The sequence below is a fragment of the Saccostrea cucullata genome, unplaced genomic scaffold (genome assembly GCF_032062105.1).
Source record: "Saccostrea cucullata isolate Sc308-1 unplaced genomic scaffold, CSIRO_AGI_Scuc_v1 ctg1402, whole genome shotgun sequence".
NCBI lineage: Eukaryota > Metazoa > Mollusca > Bivalvia > Ostreida > Ostreidae > Saccostrea > Saccostrea cuccullata.
The window spans coordinates 115,389-139,830 of NW_026920677.1; the positions used below are offsets into that span (position 1 = coordinate 115,389).

Here is a 24,442-nt window from a genome sequence, read left to right on the forward strand (position 1 = left end):
TTGCAACTTTTGAGAAACAACTTTTATACTGGTAGTAATTGAACAGTAGCAAACATACATAATTCTATCTTATTCAAAGATATGTTGACATACTTTGGATGCTGATGGTCTTTGAGAATAAGTGAAGATGTTTACACGTTTAAGCATCACACAAAAAACATACATGTAATTCATAATGGGGAATAGACGAAGGAGGTGATATCAAGTCACCTGATTCACTCAGCTAACCTAAACATACATATACCTTTTGAACTTTTAAACCAGACAAAATCACCTCTTCCACAGTACTGAAATATTTTTGTACTATGTGTGTACAAAAAGATCAAATTACACATTATGATCCTGTGTTACCTCTTTGATAAAGTTGAGATCTCTTTTCAAGAAGTAAGCTGTCTGGTTCAGTTCTTGTTGTTCACAGAGATTAATGGCTTCCTCATGAGCCGACCATAGATTCTGTAGAATGAAGTCATCCTGGAAAGGAAACATTCATAAATTATGTACAGGTGTACGTCTTCACCAGAGAAATGCACGTTTGCTGCCTCAAACATGCATAAATTTTAGTGCAATTACCCTCTTAAACTGATTGGCCCAATCATAAAATACGGCACTACAGTTTTAACAACAACATTTATTGGTTTTAATCGACTATTAGTGAGTACATAAATTAGTCGAAAAGATGTAGCGTAATAGGTACTGAAATTAGATTGAAGCTAAAACCACTGCAAATTTACCACATGCTAAACTATGTCTTCACCAATATCTGACTGCAAAATATTTAAGAGTTTATAAAACAATCTGCGTTTGTTTGTGATAGTTGTAAGTAACTGGCACGGAGAGGATATTAAGTAAGAAGGTTAAGTTGTAAGTAAGAATTTTTTATACCTTGATAAATGGACACAAAGGATTTTTGTGGAAATTTATTTAAACCAAAGTGTGCAAACTTACTTCAAATCTTGTGATCTGTTCATTGACCCAGGCCTGTATCCTAGATTTGACTGGGTAAGCTTGCTTAAGATGATCTATCAACTGAAATGTGGAAAACACACATTTTAAAGATTCTAAACAATTATGATAGCAAATAAACACCAGTCCTAACTTAACACACATTGTACTTTACAAGCTATTTCAAAATTTTGCTAAGCAGATATTTTGCATTTAGAAACTTCATATATTTGAAAACTAAATTCATTCACCTGTTGTTTGTGAGTTGCTAGTTTGTCTTTAACATTGCTGACAGCTTTCTTCATAGCAATAACTGATTTAGCCTGAGATACTAATAGAAGACCTGTAAATAATCAACAAAAATATTAATAGGCTTGGATATGACCTGAGTGCAAGTTTAATCACATCTCGTGTGAACAAAGTCTCACACAAATCCACATAATGGCCAAGTCTACTACATGGACAAGATCTGAATAAACTAATTTCTATACCTAACGTTTACAATATTAAATTCTGAAATTTAGAATGGCAGTTATACTGACCTACTTTTAGGTCAAAAACTTCATTTTCTGAAATGACACAATTTGTTTCTTTGCTTATTCAACTAACCTATTCCAGGTTGCAGATTTTCTAGTTCTGTATTGCTGGCTATTGCACTAAATACCCTGTCAAGGTACTCTTTCATTATTGCTGTGTTGACTTTCTATGTATAATAAACAGATTGAAATAATGTATGAAGATAAAACACATTTTTCTATATTACAGGTTAAAGAAATTACTTGTCCAAAACATCTTATAGTATGTATTAAAACAAACCTCTGAAATTTCTTCATCTGACAGTCCTTGTCCTGTAAAAGAAAAAAATCAACTTTAAAAATCTTCAGAACTTTAAAAAATGTAAGTGATATATACCTATATTGAATCCTTTCTCATTTGGATTTAATACAATTAAATAAATGAACCTTGTTAAAATTCAATTCAAAATCTACAACCATTTCTATGAACAAGAATTATGACCCTGAACCGACCTTGAAGGTCCCTCATCATTTTCTGTCTGTATTGTACGTGCCACCCCCTGGCCCCTCTCTCCAGAATACTGCTCAGAATGGGAAGACAGTTGTTTATCAGATCTGAAAAATATCATAATTATTCAAATTAACTACTAAACCTATACATGTATATTAAGTTTTAAAAATATACACAAGGAGTAAATATCTGCTTTTATCACTATATTTAAATACGAAAACATTTATGCTCCTATCTATATTTATTCCATTTTTAACTATGGTACAGCGAAGCAAGTTTTAAACTGTTTAAAAATGGCAATCTTCAAATGCAAATTCTTAACATCATATATTCAAAAGGAAAAATAACCCTTATTATGTACCTTTATTGAATAATCTCAGGTCGATTTCTTGTCCCCCTGGAGTCTGGTAAATATAGGGGACAGGAGGGGGTCTCAGAGCTGCTGTCTGTTACAAAAAAAAAAGTCATGACAATTCAGAGCTGAAAACATTTAATTCCTCTGTAGTTTTTTTGTAATAAAAATCTCATCTCACAGCAAATATAGTTACATGTAATGAACAAACCTGATAATTTTTGGACTGGAGCTTTTCACACATCATTTTAACATATGCACAAAATTTATCCAATGTGTCCTTATACTTTGGCTACAATGAAAGAGCATACAATAAGATCATTTGAATAAATTATATATAATTCCTTGTCCAAAAGCTTAATGATGAAAATCTAAGCAACATAGAATGATTTTGTTTTTGTTTCAGACCTTGATATCCAGTTCTGCTACAAGGTGTTTCATGTGTTCATCTTGTATTTTTGACTCTAAATCTCCTGGACTGGTAGAGGGCATTCCAATCAAGATATCTGAAATTTATACATGTACATAATTTTGATTCAAAAATCTATTTTCAAGTGCCGTCTTATATATTCAAGCAATTTTAATTTACATCTCTTTTAAATGTGGAAAATACAAAAAGTAGATAATAAATATCACTGTGATGATGACTGTCTTGATATCAAATTTCAAAAAATATAGATTTATATCCTAATGATGTGTTGATTTATTTTTTTTTTTTTTTTTAGTTCATAACTTTAAATACAGACCCTATTGAAAAACCTCTACTTGGGAGTTTTTTTTTTTTTTTTAATTCATAACTTTAAATACAGACCCTATTGAAAAACCTCTACTTGGGAGTTTCCACTTGGGAGAATCATACATTTATCCCTAACATTTTATTTTTTCGATTTTTCTTTAATGTTGAGAAACATTATTTCAAATACATGTATACTGTTTCTATAAAAGCTCTGAATTTAAGTTTAGAAAAAACTTTCCTTTCCATGGCTAATTTGGGTTAGAAAAAGTCCAAAACCCTGTAAGGATCAAGAAGAAAATTACCCAAAATTAGCCAGAGGCCTCTGCCCATCTCCCTGGCTGATTTCGTCAGACTGAAGAAATGAGACCTAAATCTGTTCCTGGCTGTTATTATCATCAGACGGAGGGACACGGCTGCATCCTACAACACAAAGTGACAAACTCATCTTAACATTACCTAAACTTTATAATCTATGATCTATAATTTTAATGTTAAGTCCCAGTATCAAAAAGCAGTTTGAGAGTTTTCAAACCACAGAAATTATCTGAAAGTTGCATGCTTCCAGGACCGAAGAGAAAATAAGTTTATAATTACTGGCAGCTAGGATAACTTACATCAAGAAGTGAACTGTGAGCTCTGTTTGTTCCCTTTTGAAGTAATTGTGTTAATCTCCATTTGTGAACTTGTCCAGGAAAATTTAAACTGTCAACATCAAACTCTCTGAAATAGAAAGACGGTGTGTAAAACTTTCATATGCATACATGATAGTAAAGTAAATAGATTAAACACATCAAACATGAAATTTAAAACTGGATATAAAAGAATGCTCATCATTATCATAAATGACACTTTGAAATAAATTGAAAAAATTGCCATATTTTTTAAGCATGGTTCTTTTTACCCATTATCCCAGATGCTATCCAGCTGTTTTTTAGACAGTTTTTTCAGTCCCCCATCAGGAGTCATTCCTACTTCCTCTAATTCATCAAACACAGGAGCTTTAAACAGGTCCTTAAAAATCTGGGACTGCCTCTCCTGAATGAATATAAAATAGTTAAATTATAAACAACAGTGTTACACCATCTTTGTAGGTAATATACACATATTGTCTAAAACAAACAGTTTACAGCAAAAAATAAATTTACTTTTCCTTTGTCGATATCTTTAACAAAGTTTCAGTGAAAAGTGACATCTTTAACAAAGTTTCAGTGAAAAGTTTGAAGATATTTTTTTTATTCACATATGTTTAATATAATACATAATCAATTTTTTCTCCTAGTTAGGTGAAACACATACCATCAAAATACCATAAGCAATGTGTATTTGTTCTTAGAAAACTGATCAGATTTGCTGATATTTTTCACAATTTGGTGAAAATTTACAAAATATTGCTCTATAAGACTTTTACGGAAACTGTTCATCAGCTTTGGCTTGCATTATATATAATAATGTCCATAATAAAATTAGAAATCATTAAAAAACATGCCTGTCCTCCAATTATATCTGTGACAGAGGGCGGTAAAACTATAGGAAAGACACTCCAGTGAAACAGCATGGACTCTGCCACCTAGAAAATAAAATTAAAACAAAGTACAGTAGTACTTCAGCATCCTGAACACTGATATCTCCAATACCAAAGGAAATGCTGAAGTGACTTAGGAATTTAACTTATTTTTGTAGTTTTATCTGTAATTTTTAAATGGTTTTCTTGCTAAATCCTTCATCACTCTTATACTGCCTATTCTCTGATATCTCGGGTATGATTTACAAAGTATAAGAAATCCACCGCCTTCACGTGACAGACTTCAACCAATCGTAAGCCAGGATTTCACGGAAAAATCGACAGAGGTGGGGTAATTTTTAGTACACTGTATTTTACCCCTTGATATCTCTTATTCTCTGATATCTCTGAAGTGTTTCTAAGTCCAATCAATTTTGAGATAATGCATTTCAAACATTTTCTGGTCTAAAGGTGGTTACTGGTGACCAGTAGATACAGAAACTGTTAACATCATAATAAATCCTAGAGTAATTACCTTCTTAATGTCTTTCATGACCTCTCTCATGTTTTCTGGCACTTTGTTCAGATCTAGAGGAAAATTCAATGGCTGCATCTGGATAAAGAGAAAATGAACCATTATTCTGTGAAGAAACTACTGAAAGTTGCTTTACTTCCAAAGTGTAAAAATTTCTAAAAAAAAAAAAAACACTCGCATTGGTTTGCAATTCCACACTACAAGCAATTGGAAGTTTCGTATTTACAATGTTTTTTTTTAAACTAATAATAGCATTCTCAATGGGTTTGAATTAACTGAAAAATGATGAATTGCAAACATAGTGAAATTAAAACCAATGTAATTTTTTGCCAATCTACAAAATTATCATTTTTTATTTAGAAACAGAAATTTTATCAATTCTTCCCACATGGTTTTAAATATTAATAGTATTTTTTCCAATATATTAAACCTAAAGTGTAGCTAAATCATGCAATAAGTACCTTTGCAGCAGTTTCTGTGTCTGTTGACGCCATCTCTTCTGTTTGTGGTGATTATTCCTCGTATATGTCAGATGATCTAAAATCAAATACAATAATCAAATATTTATCTCAATTCAAAGGTTTTTGATGGTATTGATGGTATCCAGTAATAAATACAACTGGGCTTGTCCCTATTATTAAATGTATCATGTAAATGAGTTTGCCTTAGCTAACAGTTGTACCTTAAAACATAATAGAGACCAGTAATATTTAGTTTTGAAAGCTCAATAGACTGCCAAGTAAGATTGAGAAATTCAAATCGAAATCAGTATATTGGTAGGACAAAATTTTGAGGGTGAAACATAAAGTTTCCAAAATTTTTGACCACCACAATGCCAAGTGAAATGGGGAATATAAAGGGACTAAAGGCCATAGTTATCTTGAAGATTGAGTTCTTAAAGAGAATAAAAGAAACATTAAATAATTGCATCTACTCTACAATGCCTTATATTTAAAAAAATTGGACTGTTTACACTTTACTGGAAGGATAGTGATGTCACAAGCTAGACGGTCTCATGCTGTTTGAAGTTTGTAGAGACCGATCAATGTTACATTGTAAACTGTTTTAAGTTTTTAAAGGTATAACTTACGATCACCCCCAACTGTCAGACTGTAAAACATATTGATTATGTTTCTTATTCAGGTGTAATATTATATAAATATTGCACGTAGTTCAGTGTAACATTGAAAATTTTCACCCCAAGAAAACCTTTTTCAACCGAGGCACAGCCGAGGTTGACAATGGTTTTCGAGGGGTGAAAATTTTCAATGTTACACTCAACTACATGCAATATTTATTATATTATACTGAATGTTTCATACAAATACATATAACAGTGAACCGACTGCGCATAAATTCTGTGCAGTCGCTATTTTTTGGAATATCCAAGAAATGTTGACTGATGCTACGCTGGAGGGTGTGGCTTCATTATCCAGCGGATAATAGTATTTTTTAACAAATGTTTCTCGACCAATCAGATTCAACTAATTAACATGAAAGTATAATATTATACATCTATTGACTGAGTTCAAGGGCAACATGCGTTTTGTCAGACCCATGAATCAAACCGTCTGTCTGAGGCCATATGGCCAAAGAGAATTATGGTTCAAACGGTACCTGGTGAAAATGGCACCTAGTGAAAACGGCACTTGGTCAAAACGGCACTTAGTCAAAATGTGAGTATACATAAAGATATATTATATTTTTTTTTTCTGGGAGGGTCCATTTTTTCCAAGAAAACAAAAATCATGTATACATTAGTTTTTATGAAATCTTTGTGATATATATGATTAAATTCTGTATGAACCTATGCATATACATACTTTTCTCCACAGATTCATACATTTGAACACCAAATTTGAAATGATTTTTTCTTCATTATATTTCTTGAAATATCCATGTAGATCTTCATCTTCTAGTCTCTTTTTTTTAAATTAATGAAATAACAGCATTGTTTTTAAATGTAATGTTATTTTCAAAAACAAGAATATAAACAATAACAGCATCATTTTATCATCTAGAGGAATTATTTTTTGGAACAATATCATCATTGTATCATCTTAATATTTAATCAATATTATTAAATATAAATAAATTGATATTCTTCAGTCATAATACAAAAAACAAAATTATGTTTTTGTTCTTCTATGTACAGTTTCATATTGTAAAAAGAACTTAATAGTAAATGTTGTATGGCTATTCAGATTTTATGTACAGTTTAGAGAGGAATATCTAAGTTTTCCTAACTTGTGTACAATCCCTTTGACATACTGTCAAGAAATACACAATAGTAACTGTACATGATTGCAAATTGACGACCAGCAGATCATTGAAGGGGAGGTGTGAAACGGTCTTTTGTTTCTTATTCCTATAAGTGTATTCTAAGTGAACATACTCTAACGGGTGGCTTCTAATTTGTCAACTGTGACTGGCAACCCCCAAAACAGAGTAGTATACATTATATTTGCATTACTATAAATTTTTTAATTTCAAAGGATCATAATAATATAATTTGGATTTGATCTCTTTTGTAGAAAATAATAGACATATAATTTAAAGAAGTACATTTTAAAAATCTGTCCACTGTACAACGTATAATAATTTTCAAATGAATTAGTCTATTATTTTTTTTTCCTAAAATATTTTTAAACATTTTTATCAAAAATAATATACACATTTATTACTAAAATGTAAAATAAAGATCCATTTTCTGTATAAACAATATCAAATTCTCAATATAAAAAAAGTGCCGTTTTGACATTTCTAAAGTGCTGTTTTGACTACTCTCAAGTGCCGTTTTCACCAGGTGCCATTTTGACTTGTACCCAGCAGCAGACAGTTTGGGTCAAGGGTTGACAAAACACATTTTGCCTGAAAAATCAGTCAATAAATGTTTTGATATACCTTTCACTTTGTTTTATTTTTTGAAATACTTGAATTTTTACTGTCTTCCATAATGTAACGTCACTGTTGAACATTAACTATAAGGCTTAAAAAAAAAATAGGTTTGTTTCCTGTAACATTCCAAAAAAATAAAGGGTCGGTACCGATTTTTTTTTAAAATTCTTTTTTTTTTTTTTTTTGCTTATGAATGGTGAAACATCCCCGGACTGAAAATAACAGGTGTTATATTTACAGTGGACACCCAACATGGCATCCAAAATGGCTGCCAGCGGCAGAAAACGAACTTCAGAAAGTTGTAGGGGAAAACTGTTGTTACACTAATGATTACTCTTTATATCTAAGGTAAATGTAAACATGGTTGACATATTTTATGTCTCAAATTAAGCTACGAGCTATTTTTTTTTTATTTAATAAATAGAATCAGCTGATTAATCAAACGAAGTTTTGTCATTTGTCAGGACACAACTCATAAAAAAAAATCCACCCTATTAAAAGGGGATAATTTGAATGGGTCGGAATATTATATCGGGTTACAGGATATACAAACATATTTTTTTTTAGGCCTAATGAAAGCGAGATTAAGCGCCGCCCATACTGTGAAGTAAGTGGTCCAACATCTCACTCAGCGTTCAAACATCAATTATTTACGCCCGCTCAGCAAAACATTAATAGAAATGACAATGTTAGACTTTTTTTGTACAGATTTGTAAAGGGACAAATTTCTGCAAGAAATCAGTCAAATGGAGCTAAATTCTATTGCAAGAAAATTGGTATGCAGTAGTCTAAACTACAGTGCAAACTAAGTAGATGTGCAATAAAACAGTTGAGAACTTGATATTAAAGAAGGCTGCACTCTAGCTAGCCTAGCCCTTCTGCAAGTTGACACTACAAAAATGCAACCCGTTTCTGTCGGTCTGCGTTTCTGCAATACAAACAAAAATTGGTGCAACCTACAACTTTCTTGTTGAGCTCTATGGAATTGGAACGTCCATGTTGAATTTTAGTTGTATTGCTTCTCTGTAGACATCTTTCGTAGTCTCTCACTATCAGGGACGACTCAGAAGTGAAAGAAGATGCAAATCTCGCATGTGGTGAGATTTGAAAAACTTCAACGAGAATTTGCTAACTTCCGGTCTTTCCGAAAATAATCACGTTAGTAGACAGACGTGTATTTCACATATCTTCCTAAAATCATGATAATCATTGTAATTAAAGCTATTTTAAGCTATGGAAATTAAAGATATGATATTCCTAATTTTGATGATCCACTTATTTTTTCGGGGTATAAGTGTTCTGTGAATAAATTTCAATAAAAATGCATGGTAAATACAAGTGTACAAATGTTGCTTTACAGCAATGGCGGACGCAGCACCAGCCGGTGGTAGTGGAGACCGTGGCAGAGGGGGGTTCAGAGGTGGATTTGGCTCTGGCGGTAGAGGGAGAGGAAGGGGGCGTGGCCGTGGGAGAGGTCGCGGCAGAGGAAGGGGTGCCAAGGAAGGAGAGAAAGAATGGATGCCAGTGACCAAGCTTGGCAGACTTGTGAAAGACCAGAAAATCAAGTCACTGGAGGAAATTTATCTGTTCTCCTTACCTATTAAGGTATAAAGAGATGTCAGTTGTTTTTTAAGATTAAACTGGTTTATTTTGTGCAGTTTTTCATGACTTGCTTTTCTCCTTGGTCACAAAATAACTTGCTGTTGATTTTTCGTACAGGAGTTCGAAATCATTGATTTTTTCCTTGGACCATCCCTGAAGGATGAAGTTCTGAAAATTATGCCTGTCCAGAAGCAAACTCGTGCAGGTCAAAGAACAAGATTCAAGGTATAATAATATTCTTGATAGGATGGTTTCTAGACTAAACTGCAGCCTCCTTTAGATTTAAAATTGGTGGCATTGAATTGAAAATACGGACCATTTGACAATGTTAGGTATTCATTATCTTAAACTTTTCAGGCATTTGTTGCCATTGGAGACCACAATGGTCATGTAGGTCTGGGTGTAAAATGCTCTAAGGAAGTAGCCACAGCTATCCGAGGAGCCATCATACTGGCCAAACTGACTGTCATCCCCGTCCGAAGAGGATACTGGGGTAACAAGATCGGAAAACCCCACACCGTACCTTGCAAAGTAAGTCATTTGTTCAGTAACCTGTTGATATGCAGTAAGAATACATAAACAGATTTTTGACAGATCCTTGATAGAAAGAGATACCTTTTGTGATTTAAAGATTTATAACTTGTTTAATATTATATTGACTTGTGGTTATTCCAGGTGACAGGAAAGTGTGGTAGTGTAATGGTGAGGCTGATCCCTGCACCCAGAGGTACTGGTATTGTCAGTGCACCTGTACCAAAGAAATTGCTTCAGATGGCTGGTATCGATGATTGCTACACATGTGCAAGAGGATGTACAGCTACTCTGGGCAATTTTGGTAAGTTTAGAATTTAGATTGACTGATTTTATATTTACAGAAATAAAGATTAGACCTTTGTCTTTGGTTTCTAGTCAAATTACATATTTCTTGAAGATACCTGTACCTGTAGTCCTGCACATTTGACTAGAAAAAAAAATAAAAAATGTTATGAAGCAGTTTTCAATGAAACTTCTAACTTTGAACTGAGATTTAAGATGTCTCATATTATGCCATATGATTTTTTCAGCTAAGGCCACATATGCTGCCATCGCTAACACCTATTCCTACTTGACCCCTGACCTGTGGAAGGAGACAGCTTTCACCAAATCCCCGTACCAGGAGTACACCGATTATCTGGCCAAGAACCATACTCGCCAACCAGGTCAAAGACAGGAACAGAAAGTGTACTGAGCTTAATCGCTGAAATAAAAAGCTATATGACACTTTATTATCTGTTTCTGTTAATGTTGTGAGGGATTGCTTAAAATTTGGAATATCAAAAGTGATAAAAACCTGGCAAGGGTTTTTAATAATGAAAAGTTGATGAAGTTTGTATCTATAGGGTCTGGGAATTGACAAGAACTTTGTGTTTGATTTAGGATGTAAAGCTATAGTTTCTTCCAAGAGGTAAAGGTTAAAAAAAAGGTGAGGTTGCAAAAAAAAAAAAAAGATGCATTTGTGAAACACTGATGCCCCTGTATGGCAGGTTATGGTGAGGGTTGAATTCTCGAGAATGCATGTCATACTCTAAAGGTCAAGGTCAAAAGTGTTGGTACCCAAAGGAAGGTCTTGTTACAAGGAATACATTTGTGAAATATGAAAGCCCTATTTCTAACTGTTCAAAAGTTATGTCAGACCAAGGTACAAGTTTTTAGAAAGTGCGTCAAGCGGGCTAAGGTGAAAATACCAGGGTTGTCCCAAAAAGTCATAGACAGGGAACGTAGTTTATTTTTCTCTTTGCTAAGTCAAATTTCTTTTCTTTTCATGGCAAAGAGTAACATTTTATAATCATGTATTTCAAGTTTCATGACAATACCACATTTAATAAGAAAACTATGAAAAAATAAAGAAGCCATGTAAGTGTACATCGGCGCACGGAAGCAAGCGTAATTTACGTCTCTTATGACGTCATGATCTTTTTTTCTGCTTCATACGAGGCCAGTAACATCCAAATGAATATTTTTTTTATAGTAAAAAAAAACCCCACTTTTGACTAAGGGAATAATTTAAATTCACTTTATGTCCGTTTTCTTAAGCAGATTCAAATTTAAGTCAAAATTAAATTAGTTGAAAAATCACCTTATATTTTATGCAGCAGAGAATACACCTTGTTTTGCGATGTTCATGGCCCAGACCGTTCCCAATGTCTGCATTAAACAATCAGTACTCTACTTTACATGCAATAAATATTTTTTTTATTTAGAGGAAAAACTATCTTTGAATCTCATACTATTAAAAAAAACTTTTCTATTAAAATAAAGTGTGTAATGTCCTTTCTGTACTCTTTTTCCCCGTCTCTGATGAATATAAAACATACCAAAAACAATTTATTACATTTCCGTGCGCCGGGTACGCGTTCGACGACGTCAATTTTCATCAATCTCAATTCGAACAACACTTTGAAAACCATACCACCAGTCGTTTGTTTCTAATGCTATTTATATGAAAATTTGACATATTATAAAGACTTTGATTCTGGTTTCAGTTATTTAAGTTTTAGTTCAATTTGTTACATAGTACCAAACAAATAAAAACAAAGGATGAGGTGACTTGCGGCCCCTCGTATACTGACAAAAAATTAAATGTCTAAATTTTACTCAAATTTTTGTAGGTAACTAATCACTGACATGTGTACCTTTATAGAATACTATTTTTAACAAAATTAGAAACGTGATTTGAAAGATATGGATATTTTATTATTGTAGGGGTATCATGTTTACATTCAATTCCCATTGCATTTTAACCCCGCCCCACTCTTTGAAGCCCTTAAAATATACGAGCGCAGGTAGGTACAATTTTCTCCTTTGGCTGGTCACTGTATTTTATTCAAATCTACCTATATGTGAAAGGAGAAAATTGTACCTAACTGCGCTCACATGCTATTTAAAAAAAAAATGTAAAATCTAATTGGCCTTTCCCATTATAAACAGATCGACGGAACTAGATTTTCTGACGTAAGAATGAATTCATATGCTAATCGAGGCATAGGCGATACTTTCTAACTGACCAATCAGCTAAATGAAACTCGTTACAAGTGAGTACCACAAAAATACTATGGAAACATGCTTGGAATTTTACTGCTTTCCGATATTTTTTTATGCATTTGAGTCACAGATTAGACACGATCTACATATGTGCCATTTCCGAGACCACAGTAAAATTTATATACAGTTACAAACAATTGATAAATATACACGATATACAGTAGTTTAAAGTTTTGTAGCGTGTTTGGTGAGCAATTCGCTAGGTCTACAACACGTATTCCCCAGTATCGGTGAATACATGTTTCGTGTGCATTTCTTGTCCTGAATGCTGAAAATCCATGCGTATATTTCAGTATAAACAGCATTGACTGACCATTATAAAATTTTGAAATGTAGAAAAGGACAACAGGTAAATTGACCAAATCCACGTGTCTGCGATAAAATGTAAACGTAGTACACCAGCATGTTTTGTTGTTCTGTCAGCGGATTGGACAATGACTAAGTGCGAAATAATAGCAATAGCCATATAAGGTCTTCTCGGGCACGCATATCCCTCTATTGTACTAAGACCCGCCCATTCTTTTGCCATAAAAGAAAACATTCGCACAAACCTGGCCGAATTTAGCTGTGGGTCTAAAAAAATCAAAGATAATGCAGTATTCCTTATTATTAAAATGTGTCTGAACTATTGAAACTATTCAAAAGGCGTCGTATTTATTCACTCATGTTTGAAAACTACCAACATCGTTGTAGATTACATATAATTCGTCGTAGAAAAAGGGGCCCCAGATAGCAGTTATGTCACATCATCCTTTTATAGTTATATGCGTAAATCATTCTGAATTTTGCGGACAGACCATATCAGCCTTCATATAAATCGTCCCAAAATAATGAATATGAAAGATATATATATCTTTAAGAATTCACAATTTTAAAGAACATTGAATGTATTTGTATATGCAAAATTTGGTTAGCATTGGTTACGTTTTAAAAAAAGTTATTAACATTGTCTACAACTTTTTGGGACAACCCCCGTAGTTATGTTGGGCTCTTCTTCCAGAAATGTGAATTTCAAGGCCCCTGGGTCAGGGATACCAAACGGGGGTGGGGGTGGGAGGGGGGTGGCTCTACTTATATACTGAAAATAAGTCGTTTGAAATCTGCTCCATGGTATTAATCAAGCATTTTTAATAAGCAAGTGTGCCTTTTCAAAGATTGTGCAATGTGTAGACCTAGGGTCAGGAGTTCATGTGTGGTAGGAGCACTCCTGATTATTGCTGAATATTACTGATTATGGGTATTAAGTAAACAAACTAAACAATTGCTAGTTTATAGTTATGATTAGCAATGGTGCCTCTTTCAAAATTGTGAATGCCATGGCATAGCATTTAGCTGAAAACATTCAAACCAAATTCAATCATTTGAAAGTCGTTGCATGATGCTCAGGTGACCTATAAGGCCCATGGGCCTCTTGTTTGTAGAAGTGGGCCAAACTCAAATTTGGTGGTACCCATGAAAAGGTCTTTTCACAAGAAATACACGTGTGAAATATGAAAGCCATAGCCCCACCCAATCAATAGTTATGGGCTAGGTTAAAGCTGACAGCAGACTGGACCTTTGAGTACCGGTAGTTTTATTCATAGAAAACAAACAAAAGATTTTATGAGTACTATGCTCAAAAAGGGAGTCCCGAAATAATTATCAGATCCAAAAGTAAAAAAGGTCACAATGACACTATGTAATAAAAAAAATGTGAAAGTATCATTGAATTTTATTAAGTGGTATAGGAGAGCTAGTACAATTTCTGTCATCTTTGGATTTTCAGTAAGGTGTGGCAATTTTGGCGCTACGAAATTAACCTCTCTCAAATGGCGAATAGATTCTTATTGATTAAGAAACATCAGGTACTTTAGATTGTTGACAACCATGAGACGACTTGAGCCCCACCTCTTTGCCGTACGAGACATACTTATTGGATATTTGCTAAACTCGTTGACATTCGCCCGAATTTCTATCTGATCTTGTACCGGGTATTTATATAATTCAACAGTGAATGAAAGCTATATGTAAATTCAGACTCTAATTATGTAACATCGAGAGTACTCCACCTTACTGAAAGTCCTAGGATAACGGGGATAACTCAGCTTTAAAATCAAAACTTTCTCTAAAAAATAAAACTACAACAAAAGATTATGCCCCCCCCCCCGGCGCATAGCCGCAGCATTTCATTGATTAAAATATATATGTTATCCTCATAATAGATATGTTGAGAAATACTCCCTTTCATGGCTTTTGATGTACACTTACTAAAGTTAGTAACATCAGATGTTGGAGCTAAAATTTGAAGTAATCCTCCTTTGATATCAAAAGTGAAACCTTGCATGTTACTAGTGGGGATCGGGGTAATGAAGGTTTACGGAGGAAAGCATATGTATTCTCGAAATATATCTAGCAAGCAGAGAGGGCAGATTTTCCTATAAATATAAGACGTAAAAATATCCATAACTCTCTCTCTCTCCAAAACTAAAGGGGTCCCAACCCTTGGGCTCCCTCTCTGGATCTGCCAATGATTCCATGCATGCGACGGATATCGATGGAGTGGTTTCGGGTTGCTAAAAATAATTCTGCGAAGGTTCAGTAAAATTATTCACATTACATTTTAGATCCGATTTCAAATATTAGATTTATTGATTGTATATTGTTTAACCTCCCTCTCGAGAATTTTTCACTGAAATAGAGACGCTGGCAATTGTGCAAATTTTGTTCTATACTCAGCACTTAGGGCCATTGAGCAGGGAGGGATCTTTTCGTGCCAGCACCTACTGAGACACGGGACCTCGGTTTGTACGGTCTCATGCGAGGAACCCGTCTCCACATCCCACAGTGGGATTCGAACCCGCGACGTAAGGATTTACTCCTCACTTCACGACTGTAGAGCAGACGCTCTAACCAATCAAAACTAAAGGGGTCCCAACCCTTGGGCTCCCTCTCTGGATCTGCCAATGATTCCATGCATGCGACGGATATCGATGGAGTGGTTTCGGGTTGCTAAAAATAATTCTGCGAAGGTTCAGTAAAATTATTCACATTACATTTTAGATCCGATTTCAAATATTAGATTTATTGATTGTATATTGTTTAACCTCCCTCTCGAGAATTTTTCACTGAAATAGAGACGCTGGCAATTGTGCAAATTTTGTTCTATACTCAGCACTTAGGGCCATTGAGCAGGGAGGGATCTTTTCGTGCCAGCACCTACTGAGACACGGGACCTCCGTTTGTACGGTCTCATGCGAGGAACCCGTCTCCACATCCCACAGTGGGATTCGAACCCGCGACGTAAGGATTTACTCCTCACTTCACGACTGTAGAGCAGACGCTCTAACCACTGAGCCACGCGGGCGACCTAAAATATTAGAAAGAAACATACTTGTTCCACAAACAAACTGATGAACAACACTAGTAAGATACATAATTATGTCACGCGTATTGGATTTTGATTTCGATTAGCATTGTTACCATGGTTTTTAAAAAAGAATGATTAGATTAGATCATTTTTCAAAGCGTTAGTTCCATACAGTGTTGGTTTGATTTCAATAACATTAATGTTCATGATTTTTGAATATTGGTTCAGATATTGCTGCAAAGATTGTGCCGCTAAAAAGTACATGTATGCATCTCTATATCTGCTTACAAGGTCGTTAAAATCGGTCCGTTTGCAAACATTGGGTACTAGGTTTGGTCCAACGATCAAGGTTTGGTACTAATTTGCGTTTATTAAGTTTCATACTTGCAATTCTCTTGTACCATTTCCCCCCCAAGCTTTGCTTAAAAAATTATGAAATTCATTTAATGATGAAAACCACATCATGTACATTTACACACGACACTTTTTAAAACAAAACGGAGGATGATTTCAATATAAAGAATGAAAACAACAGAAAGGGTTTTTTGTTCGACAATGCTTGAAATGGTGCTTTTTGAGCAAGCTAATTGCTGAATGTTTACAGTCGTTTTTAATTCACCCATTCACATATCGAAAATGAAAAGATAATTCTTAAACCATATTTGCATTTTATGCATTGCATCAAATCATGATGAAATTACAGTTGCAATTCTCTATAGTCTAAAAACATTTTCTGTGCACGATGCCAGGCCCGCTTTCGTCATACTCTTGTTTGCTGATCCACATCTGTTGAAAAGTGGATAAAGAAGCTAAAATCGACCCGCCTATCCAAACCGAGTATTTCCGCTCTGGTGGCGCCACGACTTTGACCTTGATGTTTGGTGGAGCAAGGCTGGCGATCTCTTGACTCATTCGATCCCCAATTCCAGGGAACATTGTTGTTCCTCCTGAGAGAACGATGTTAGAATAGAGGTCTTTCCTAATATCGACATCGCATTTCATAATTGAGTCGTAAGTGGCCTCATGGATCCCTGTCATTTCCATGCCAACAAAGGATGGTTGGAACAGTGCTTCTGGACAACGGAATCGCTCGTTGCCAATGGTGATGACCTGACCATCTGGGAGTTCATAGTTTTTCTCAAGGACGGAGCTGGTAGCCGCTTTAGCCATATCGTCATCAAAATCCAAAGCCACGTAACATAGTCTCTCTTTGACATCCCGGACAATTTCCCTTTCAGCGGTTGTAGTAAATGAGTAACCTCTCTCTGTCATAATCTTCATCATATAGTCGGTCAAATCCCGCCCTGCTAGGTCAAGCCTGGTTATGGCATGGGGAAGGGCGTAACCCTCGTAGATTGGAACCGTATGGGTGACTCCATCACCCGAATCCAGAACGATTCCAGTCGTCCTACCGGAAGCATACAACGATAGGACTGCCTGAATTGCCACATAAAAGGCCGGCGTGTTGAAAGTTTCGAACATGATTTGTAGCATCTTTTCTCGGTTTGCCTTTGGATTCATTGGAGCTTCGGTCAGTAAGACGGGATGCTCCTCTGGCGCCACCCTTAACTCATTATAGAAAGTGTGATGCCACACCTTTTCCATGTCGTCCCAGTTTGTGACGATGCCGTGCTCAATGGGGTATTTTAGGGTCAAGATTCCTCTTTTGGATTGCGCCTCTTCTCCCACATAGCTGTCTTTCTGTCCCATTCCGATCATCACACCCTGCAAACAATTTATAAAGTCATTAGTAGTCACAAATTGAAAGGCGTTTTTGGCACTTATTTTAAAATAATCTATTTAGCTAAAGAAGAAAGTACGGGTAGTTGAAAATAATCTCAGTTGTCAAAAAATATATCCTCTTCAGGTAGCGATTTTAGCAGGGATTTTTTTCCTAATCTAATTGTATTGCACAGCCATTATAGTCATGAAAAGAGGATTGGAAATATTTTTTTTTTAAAATACACCTAGATTAGAAATTACCTGATGCCGGGGTCTCCCAATTATAGAAGGAAACACGGACCGTGGGGCATCATCTCCCCCAAATCCTGCCTTGCACATCCCCGAACCATTGTCAATCACCAGAGCAGCTATTTCGTCGGAGTCGGCCATCTTTTAGTTTACCACACCCTTCTGGTCAACGCCGCAGTAGTAGTGAGAATGAAAAGCACACGCCTTATTGAAACATCTATCCTCGTCATTCCAGATTGATTTTTTGCATCTCACCATGCGAGTGCTAGATATACCGGTATATGATAGATTATGACTTGACCATATATAGCATCTTTGATATAAAATCATCTCTCTCTCTCTCTCTCTCTCTCTCTCTCTCTCTCTGATTTTTCCGAGTTTGCAATATTTGAAAAGCATTATGATGCACGAATTTCCACTATCCATAGTATAATGGATATGCATGCATTTAAAACACAATAAAAATCATAGAAAAAAATTTAGTTTAAAAACTGATATAGTCATGAATGAAATGTCTTTTGTCGATAATATTTGTAAAAAGTTGGTAACTAAAGGGAAGTAGCATCGTTCGAGGGGGGGATAGTTTAAATCACTGATATATATTTCTTGAAAGTAAATTAAATTTTATTACTAATAAAAATACTGACCAAATTACCCTTTGACTATGCTGCATAAACAAGAGGGGCTACATTTTGAGTGAATCTTTCAACAGGTCCCCTCCCCCGATTCTTCGTGCTTAGATTTATAGATCTAAATACATCTATAGTATATATTGGTGATTTAGGTCAATGCGATTGTTTTACCTATCCGAGGAGTATGTAATGAACTAGGTCTAGTATTCCCCGAAAAAAAAAGTTCATGTACATGAGATTCTAGGTGAACATTTTATACGGATTTATTTTTTTTTCTACATTAGACTAAAAATTTATCTCACTAATTTCCATTCACATTCGTCCTGTCCACAAGCACCTGTGATTTGGAGATTTCTGCTGCTTGTCAAAGATAGAGTTATCTCCCGTTCCCCGCTTTAAAGTTGAAGCGCGGTATATTTAAACGAAGGAGGGTCAGATTCATGAGTGAAAAAAAAAGAAAAAAGAACAATAAACATGAAAATTGTTATCATAAGAACGTTTTTATAAGGACATTCCATTTGGTTTTTCCAGAGTTTTAAATATCAAAGTAGAAAATAACATGGCCATATATGGAAGCGCACATGACTTCCATATAAGGACATGTTGGGATGAAAACTACCCGGATGAAAACGTGGTCTCGTCCATTTTCTTCAGCATCAGGCAAGGAGACAGAGTGGCCTTCAAATCTTCTTAACTTTTTACTTTGAAAATGAGTGACGAAGTTGCTGCCATCGTTATTGACAATGGATCAGGAATGTGCAAAGCTGGATTTGCCGGCGATGATGCCCCAAGAGCCGTGTTTCCGTCAATTGTGGGAAGACCCAGGCATCAGGTAATTTACATGCTGAAAAATAAATCTACATCATGTCACATGTAGTACATGGCCATGGCAATCAGCATAGTTCTAAAATGCCATTGCAGTTAATTTCTTAGTTACTAGTTCAACCATTCTATTTGACGTTTATTTATAAAGAAATTGCCAAAACCATGCTTCATTTAGATTTAACCCGAAACGCATTTCAAATAAAAAAAATCATAAAAATCATATTTAAAAAAAGGAAACGATATGCCTTATATTGCCTAACGGCTAACGTTTAAATCATTTAATTTCGTGCAAATTAAATACGTGTATATAAGATAAACCAATGTGAAATTAAGCTGTAACTTTGGTGTCCATGGATGGAATTTTTTTTCCCTTTACATGGTCGAATCGCCGTGTGAAGATTCTAAATTGTTCAAGTCATGACCCACGGGGTTGGGGGGTTATCAAAGTTTTACATAGATATACATAGGAAAAAGCTTTGAAAATCTGATTTAAACATATTTGATTGAACACAATCAATGGGACTGGACACCAGTTATAATTGAAAATCTTCTCAAGAACCACTGGACCAGAAAAGCTGAAACTTATGTAAAACTTATGTGGAAGCATCCTGGGGTATGTAAATTTTAAATTGTTCAAATCATGACCCCCGGGAGTTGGGCGGGGCCAAAATAGGGAATCAGAGTTTTACATAGAAATATAGAGGGAAAAGTTGAAAAATTTTCTTCTCAAAATCCACTGGGCCAGAAAAGCTGAAACTTGTGTGGAAGCATCCTGGGATAACGTAGATTTTAAATTGTCCAAATTATGACCCGCTGGGTAGGGTGGGGTCACAATAGGTATTACAAGGGGAAATCTGGTAAAGAACACTTAGAACAGCATGATCAAAGCTTCTCAGGTGGGCGATGTGGCCCATGGATTCTTGTTTTAAAATACAGACCGTAAGTGCCGGACTCTGTTCTATATTTGCATCCTATTCCTTGGTGGCATCTCCATTTGAGTGAAGAATTCTCCAAAGGGACGAAAAACAAAAATTTCCCTAGATATTGTGCTTTAATAATGGTGATTATTATGCATACAATTCTTGTTTTAGGGAGTAATGGTTGGTATGGGTCAAAAGGACAGCTATGTAGGAGATGAAGCACAAAGCAAAAGAGGCATCCTAACTCTAAGGTACCCGATTGAACATGGCATCGTCACAAACTGGGACGACATGGAGAAAATCTGGCACCACACCTTCTACAATGAGCTGCGAGTGGCGCCGGAGGAGCATCCAGCTTTACTTACAGAAGCACCGCTAAACCCAAAGGCCAATCGCGAGAAAATGACCCAAATCATGTTTGAGACCTTCAACTCCCCCGCCATGTATGTGGGCATCCAGGCTGTCCTGTCTCTGTACGCTTCTGGTAGGACCACGGGTATTGTGATGGATTCCGGCGACGGCGTGTCCCATACTGTACCCATCTACGAAGGATACGCTTTGCCCCACGCCATCTTACGTTTAGATTTGGCAGGAAGAGACCTGACGGGGTACCTCGTAAAGATTCTGACAGAGCGCGGATATTCCTTCACGACAACAGCTGAGCGGGAAATCGTTCGCGACATCAAGGAGAAACTTTGCTACGTCGCCCTGGACTTCGAACAAGAAATGGTTACAGCTGCCTCAACTTCGACCTTGGAGAAAAGCTACGAGTTGCCTGACGGACAAGTCATCACCATTGGCAACGAGAGATTCCGATGCCCCGAATCTTTCTTCCAGCCTGCATTTCTGGGAATGGAAGCCTCTGGTATCCACGAGACAGCCTACAACTCCATCATGAAGTGTGACGTCGACATCAGACGAGACCTGTACGCTAACACCGTTCTCTCTGGAGGGTCCACCATGTTCCCAGGAATGGCCGACCGCATGCAGAAGGAGATGACGGCGCTAGCTCCCAGCACCATGAAGATCAAAATCATCGCGCCACCAGAGAGGAAGTACTCCGTATGGATTGGTGGATCTATTCTTTCTTCCCTCTCCACATTCCAGCAGATGTGGATCAGCAAGCAAGAGTATGACGAAAGCGGCCCAAGTGTAGTCCACAGAAAATGTTTCTAAAGCTGTGTACATTAAAATTTTCTTGTATCAAGTATGCAGCTTGCTTCATTATGATTTTAGCCAAAACCAACTTTGCATTGTATATGTTTAATTATGACATAGCAATAGCATGTTTGTAAACTAATATTTGTACTTGTATATATTATGTATCCAGAAGACAATAAAGATTTCACATCAGTAAAACTACATTTGTACTCGTAAACTTTTACATGAGAGAATCTTTTGCTGTGAACTGGACATTTATGTGGCGTATAGTGGCGGATCCAGTAATCCTGAAAGGGGGCACAACCACACCCCAAAAATTATGTATATTTTAGACACAAAAGGCCCCGAAAAGGGGTGACCCCAATAAATCCGCACTCAGTATATCTCAAAATACTCAAAATGAGACACTTCAGAGTCTACCAGATCTATTTAATTAATATATAGATGTTTACTACTGACTATAGACGGCAATGGCCAACTTATATTTACATCCACTGAATATTTTCTTTATTTCTTAAGAAAACCAATTGCGTTAATCACTGCATGAACTACATTAGGCATGTCGCCTGTACAGATTTCTTGATCAGTGGCTGTTCCATCAATGAAACGTATAAAGACGTTTGCATCATTAATGCAATGATCAATCTTTTTCATCCTACCTTAAATGTTTAAATCATTTAAACAGATATAAATATAAACAATAAAATGTCTTCCTTTGTTTGTTATTACTGGAATTAACGGCCGCAGCTATTGCAGAAAAAAATTTACATAACCCGCTTACGCTGTTTATGTATTTTTTTTTTCTGCGACAGCTGCTTCCGTTAATTCGAGCAATAACAAGCAAAGAAAGCATTTTATTGTTAAATATAACAACTTACAACTAAACTGATGGATGACCTAAGCTCTTCAATTATCAAATCCCTTATTTATATGCAATATTCCAACATATGTCACCAGCATATATGGTGTTTCGTCTCCCAACTGATTCATTGAATACACAAGCACATCCTGGGTGTACGATCGAAGTTTAAAACCAAGGAAAGCTACTGTAAATAAGTTGACGTTGCAGGATCAACAACCAAGTTTTAAGAGAAGTACTGTGATATAAAAAAAAAATAACCACTTTAAGATGTCTCTGGTTTAATTTGGTTTAAATAATTTAATTTTTAATTATATCTATTTTGTTTAATTGAGGAATAACTGTCTTATTTTTTGATTTCATGACGTGATCAATCGATTGGCTTGCGTGATAATTTGCATAAACCGTCGGTAAAATTACTCACAAGCCAATCGGTTGATCATCGTCATGAAATCGAAAAATCTGACAGTTATTTCTTATATGTTCGAGGGTTGTTAGAAAAGTTCACGGACACATTGATTTACGGAAAATCCATTGTGATATTCCCCGATCATGACAAGGAGCACACGGCGGGTGTGACAGGTCAGCAGGGGATGCTCACTCCTCCATGGCACCTGATCCCACATCTGATGTTTCGGAGGTCCGTGTTTGCTCTTCTCCTATTTTGCATTGTTTTGTGGACTTTGATATTGAATACTGTTCGTTATGTTCATATCCTTGAAGTTCTTCCTGTGAAGTATGAGCTATGTACACGTCTAATTAAATTCCTATCTTTTGTTTAGTTGTATATAAAAAAAAAATCAGGTCCATTTATTAAAATTTTGAAAATTTACAAAAATTATTTATATGCGGTCCTAGGATTCACGGAGCAATCACTTGACGTTAAACACGTTAAGCTTTTTCATACTTCTAAATATCTTTAGATTTTTCTTTTTTTTTTCTACTTTAAAATAAAATATCAGTAAGTGGGGTACTGAGATATCGCAGGAGTTGATCATTGAAAATGTTAATCCTTTCATTCTTATAAAGCTACTACCTTTTGAATACTTTTGTCCTTTGTACGTGAAGGCAATTTCCAGCAGCATCTACAAGCATTTAAGGATATCCGATCCTTAGCCAGGAAGGATAACTCCAAAAATTAACATTTAATTTGAAATGCATCAAAATTAAGCTTGAAAATGAAATTTTTTTATGCAACAATTTTCATTTTATTCATCTTTATAAGATTCAAGGTCTTTGGAAGTCTTAGAAAAGGTCTTATAAAAGTTGATATTTGTACCCTATAAAAGGGGAAAAAATTAATACAGTTTTAGAGAAATAAGATTTTGTTGAATCCAGCATTAGATACCAATTCTTATTAGCATGATATGAAATGAGAAGTGATTTATGGTGTCTTGCAATGATAGCAAAAGCCTTTTACACTATTTATTATAGAATACATGACGGAAATAGAAGACAAAATACCAAATAAGTATTAAAATCATGACAATTTCTCTGAATGCCTGGATACCTATCGTTTTTTAGCCTAAAATATATTTGTTGATCAATTTGCAATTAGAAAATGCATAGCTGATATTCCAATTCGCTTTTTCAGCAAAAATATTGGAGATTTTACAATTTTCCCTCTATAATATGATTATACTTTGATCTTTAACTTTAAAGAAATATTGTGGATAATATTACTTAACTTTGTGAATTCAGAGATACTTTTATGAGTATTTTTGATTACATAACTGCTAATTTTACAAACCTGAGGATCGGACTACCTTAAGTCTCTTTTTAGATATTTTCCTGTCTTCACACATGATTTTTATAGTATCTCGGTGCTCCATGACGTTCAATGACGTTCGCATTTATGGCTTTGTTTTTAAGCGTGAATTGTTATAAAATTTTCATGATATACGCTCCAATCTCTAATTCAAAAGTGACCGTAGCGACAGGAAAAATATCATAAATCTTTGTGCGTTACAACTGTGCAATTTTTAATATCAATAAAACATCTATGTAAACGTGCGAAAACAAAGCATGCTCCGTATTCAAAGCACGCTTTATCAA

General features: G+C 35.3%; 4 protein-coding genes across 6 annotated transcripts in view; 2 read left to right on the forward strand and 2 right to left on the reverse strand.

The window, feature by feature from the left end:
* LOC134255480 (uncharacterized) overlaps window positions 1-9,100 on the reverse strand; it is a 53,008-nt gene extending 43,908 nt beyond the window's left edge. For all 3 annotated transcript variants that reach the window (XR_009989559.1, XM_062738022.1, XM_062738027.1), the window contains exons 1-16: window positions 8,951-9,100; window positions 5,554-5,629; window positions 5,093-5,170; window positions 4,543-4,623; window positions 3,958-4,091; window positions 3,671-3,776; window positions 3,359-3,476; window positions 2,729-2,826; window positions 2,532-2,612; window positions 2,330-2,414; window positions 1,971-2,072; window positions 1,759-1,790; window positions 1,552-1,645; window positions 1,194-1,285; window positions 946-1,026; window positions 352-471 (exon numbers count right to left, since the gene is read on the reverse strand). Coding sequence is in view for 2 of the 3 variants with exons in the window: in XM_062738022.1 (XP_062594006.1) it covers window positions 352-471; window positions 946-1,026; window positions 1,194-1,285; window positions 1,552-1,645; window positions 1,759-1,790; window positions 1,971-2,072; window positions 2,330-2,414; window positions 2,532-2,612; window positions 2,729-2,826; window positions 3,359-3,476; window positions 3,671-3,776; window positions 3,958-4,091; window positions 4,543-4,623; window positions 5,093-5,170; window positions 5,554-5,586 (1,335 nt within the window). In the remaining variant the exon portion in view is untranslated. The remainder of the gene's footprint in view (window positions 1-351; window positions 472-945; window positions 1,027-1,193; window positions 1,286-1,551; window positions 1,646-1,758; window positions 1,791-1,970; window positions 2,073-2,329; window positions 2,415-2,531; window positions 2,613-2,728; window positions 2,827-3,358; window positions 3,477-3,670; window positions 3,777-3,957; window positions 4,092-4,542; window positions 4,624-5,092; window positions 5,171-5,553; window positions 5,630-8,950) is intronic.
* A 229-nt stretch (window positions 9,101-9,329) lies between these two features.
* LOC134255528 (small ribosomal subunit protein uS5) lies at window positions 9,330-10,857 on the forward strand. The gene is made up of 5 exons (XM_062738063.1): window positions 9,330-9,595; window positions 9,710-9,817; window positions 9,950-10,123; window positions 10,268-10,427; window positions 10,657-10,857. Exons 1-5 carry the CDS (start codon window positions 9,353-9,355, stop codon window positions 10,818-10,820), a joined length of 849 nt encoding a protein of 282 aa, XP_062594047.1. The 5' UTR covers window positions 9,330-9,352; the 3' UTR covers window positions 10,821-10,857.
* A 5,666-nt stretch (window positions 10,858-16,523) lies between these two features.
* Window positions 16,524-18,316, reverse strand: LOC134255540 (actin-5-like). Its single transcript, XM_062738072.1, has 2 exons — window positions 18,003-18,316; window positions 16,524-17,744 (listed from the first exon to the last, which is right to left on the reverse strand). The coding sequence occupies exons 1-2, from the start codon at window positions 18,129-18,131 to the stop codon at window positions 16,740-16,742; spliced, it is 1,134 nt and encodes a 377-aa protein (XP_062594056.1). The 5' UTR covers window positions 18,132-18,316; the 3' UTR covers window positions 16,524-16,739.
* A 915-nt stretch (window positions 18,317-19,231) lies between these two features.
* LOC134255552 (actin, cytoplasmic-like) lies at window positions 19,232-21,662 on the forward strand. The gene is made up of 2 exons (XM_062738083.1): window positions 19,232-19,454; window positions 20,539-21,662. The coding sequence occupies exons 1-2, from the start codon at window positions 19,332-19,334 to the stop codon at window positions 21,541-21,543; spliced, it is 1,128 nt and encodes a 375-aa protein (XP_062594067.1). The 5' UTR covers window positions 19,232-19,331; the 3' UTR covers window positions 21,544-21,662.
* The last annotated feature ends 2,780 nt before the right edge of the window (window positions 21,663-24,442 follow it).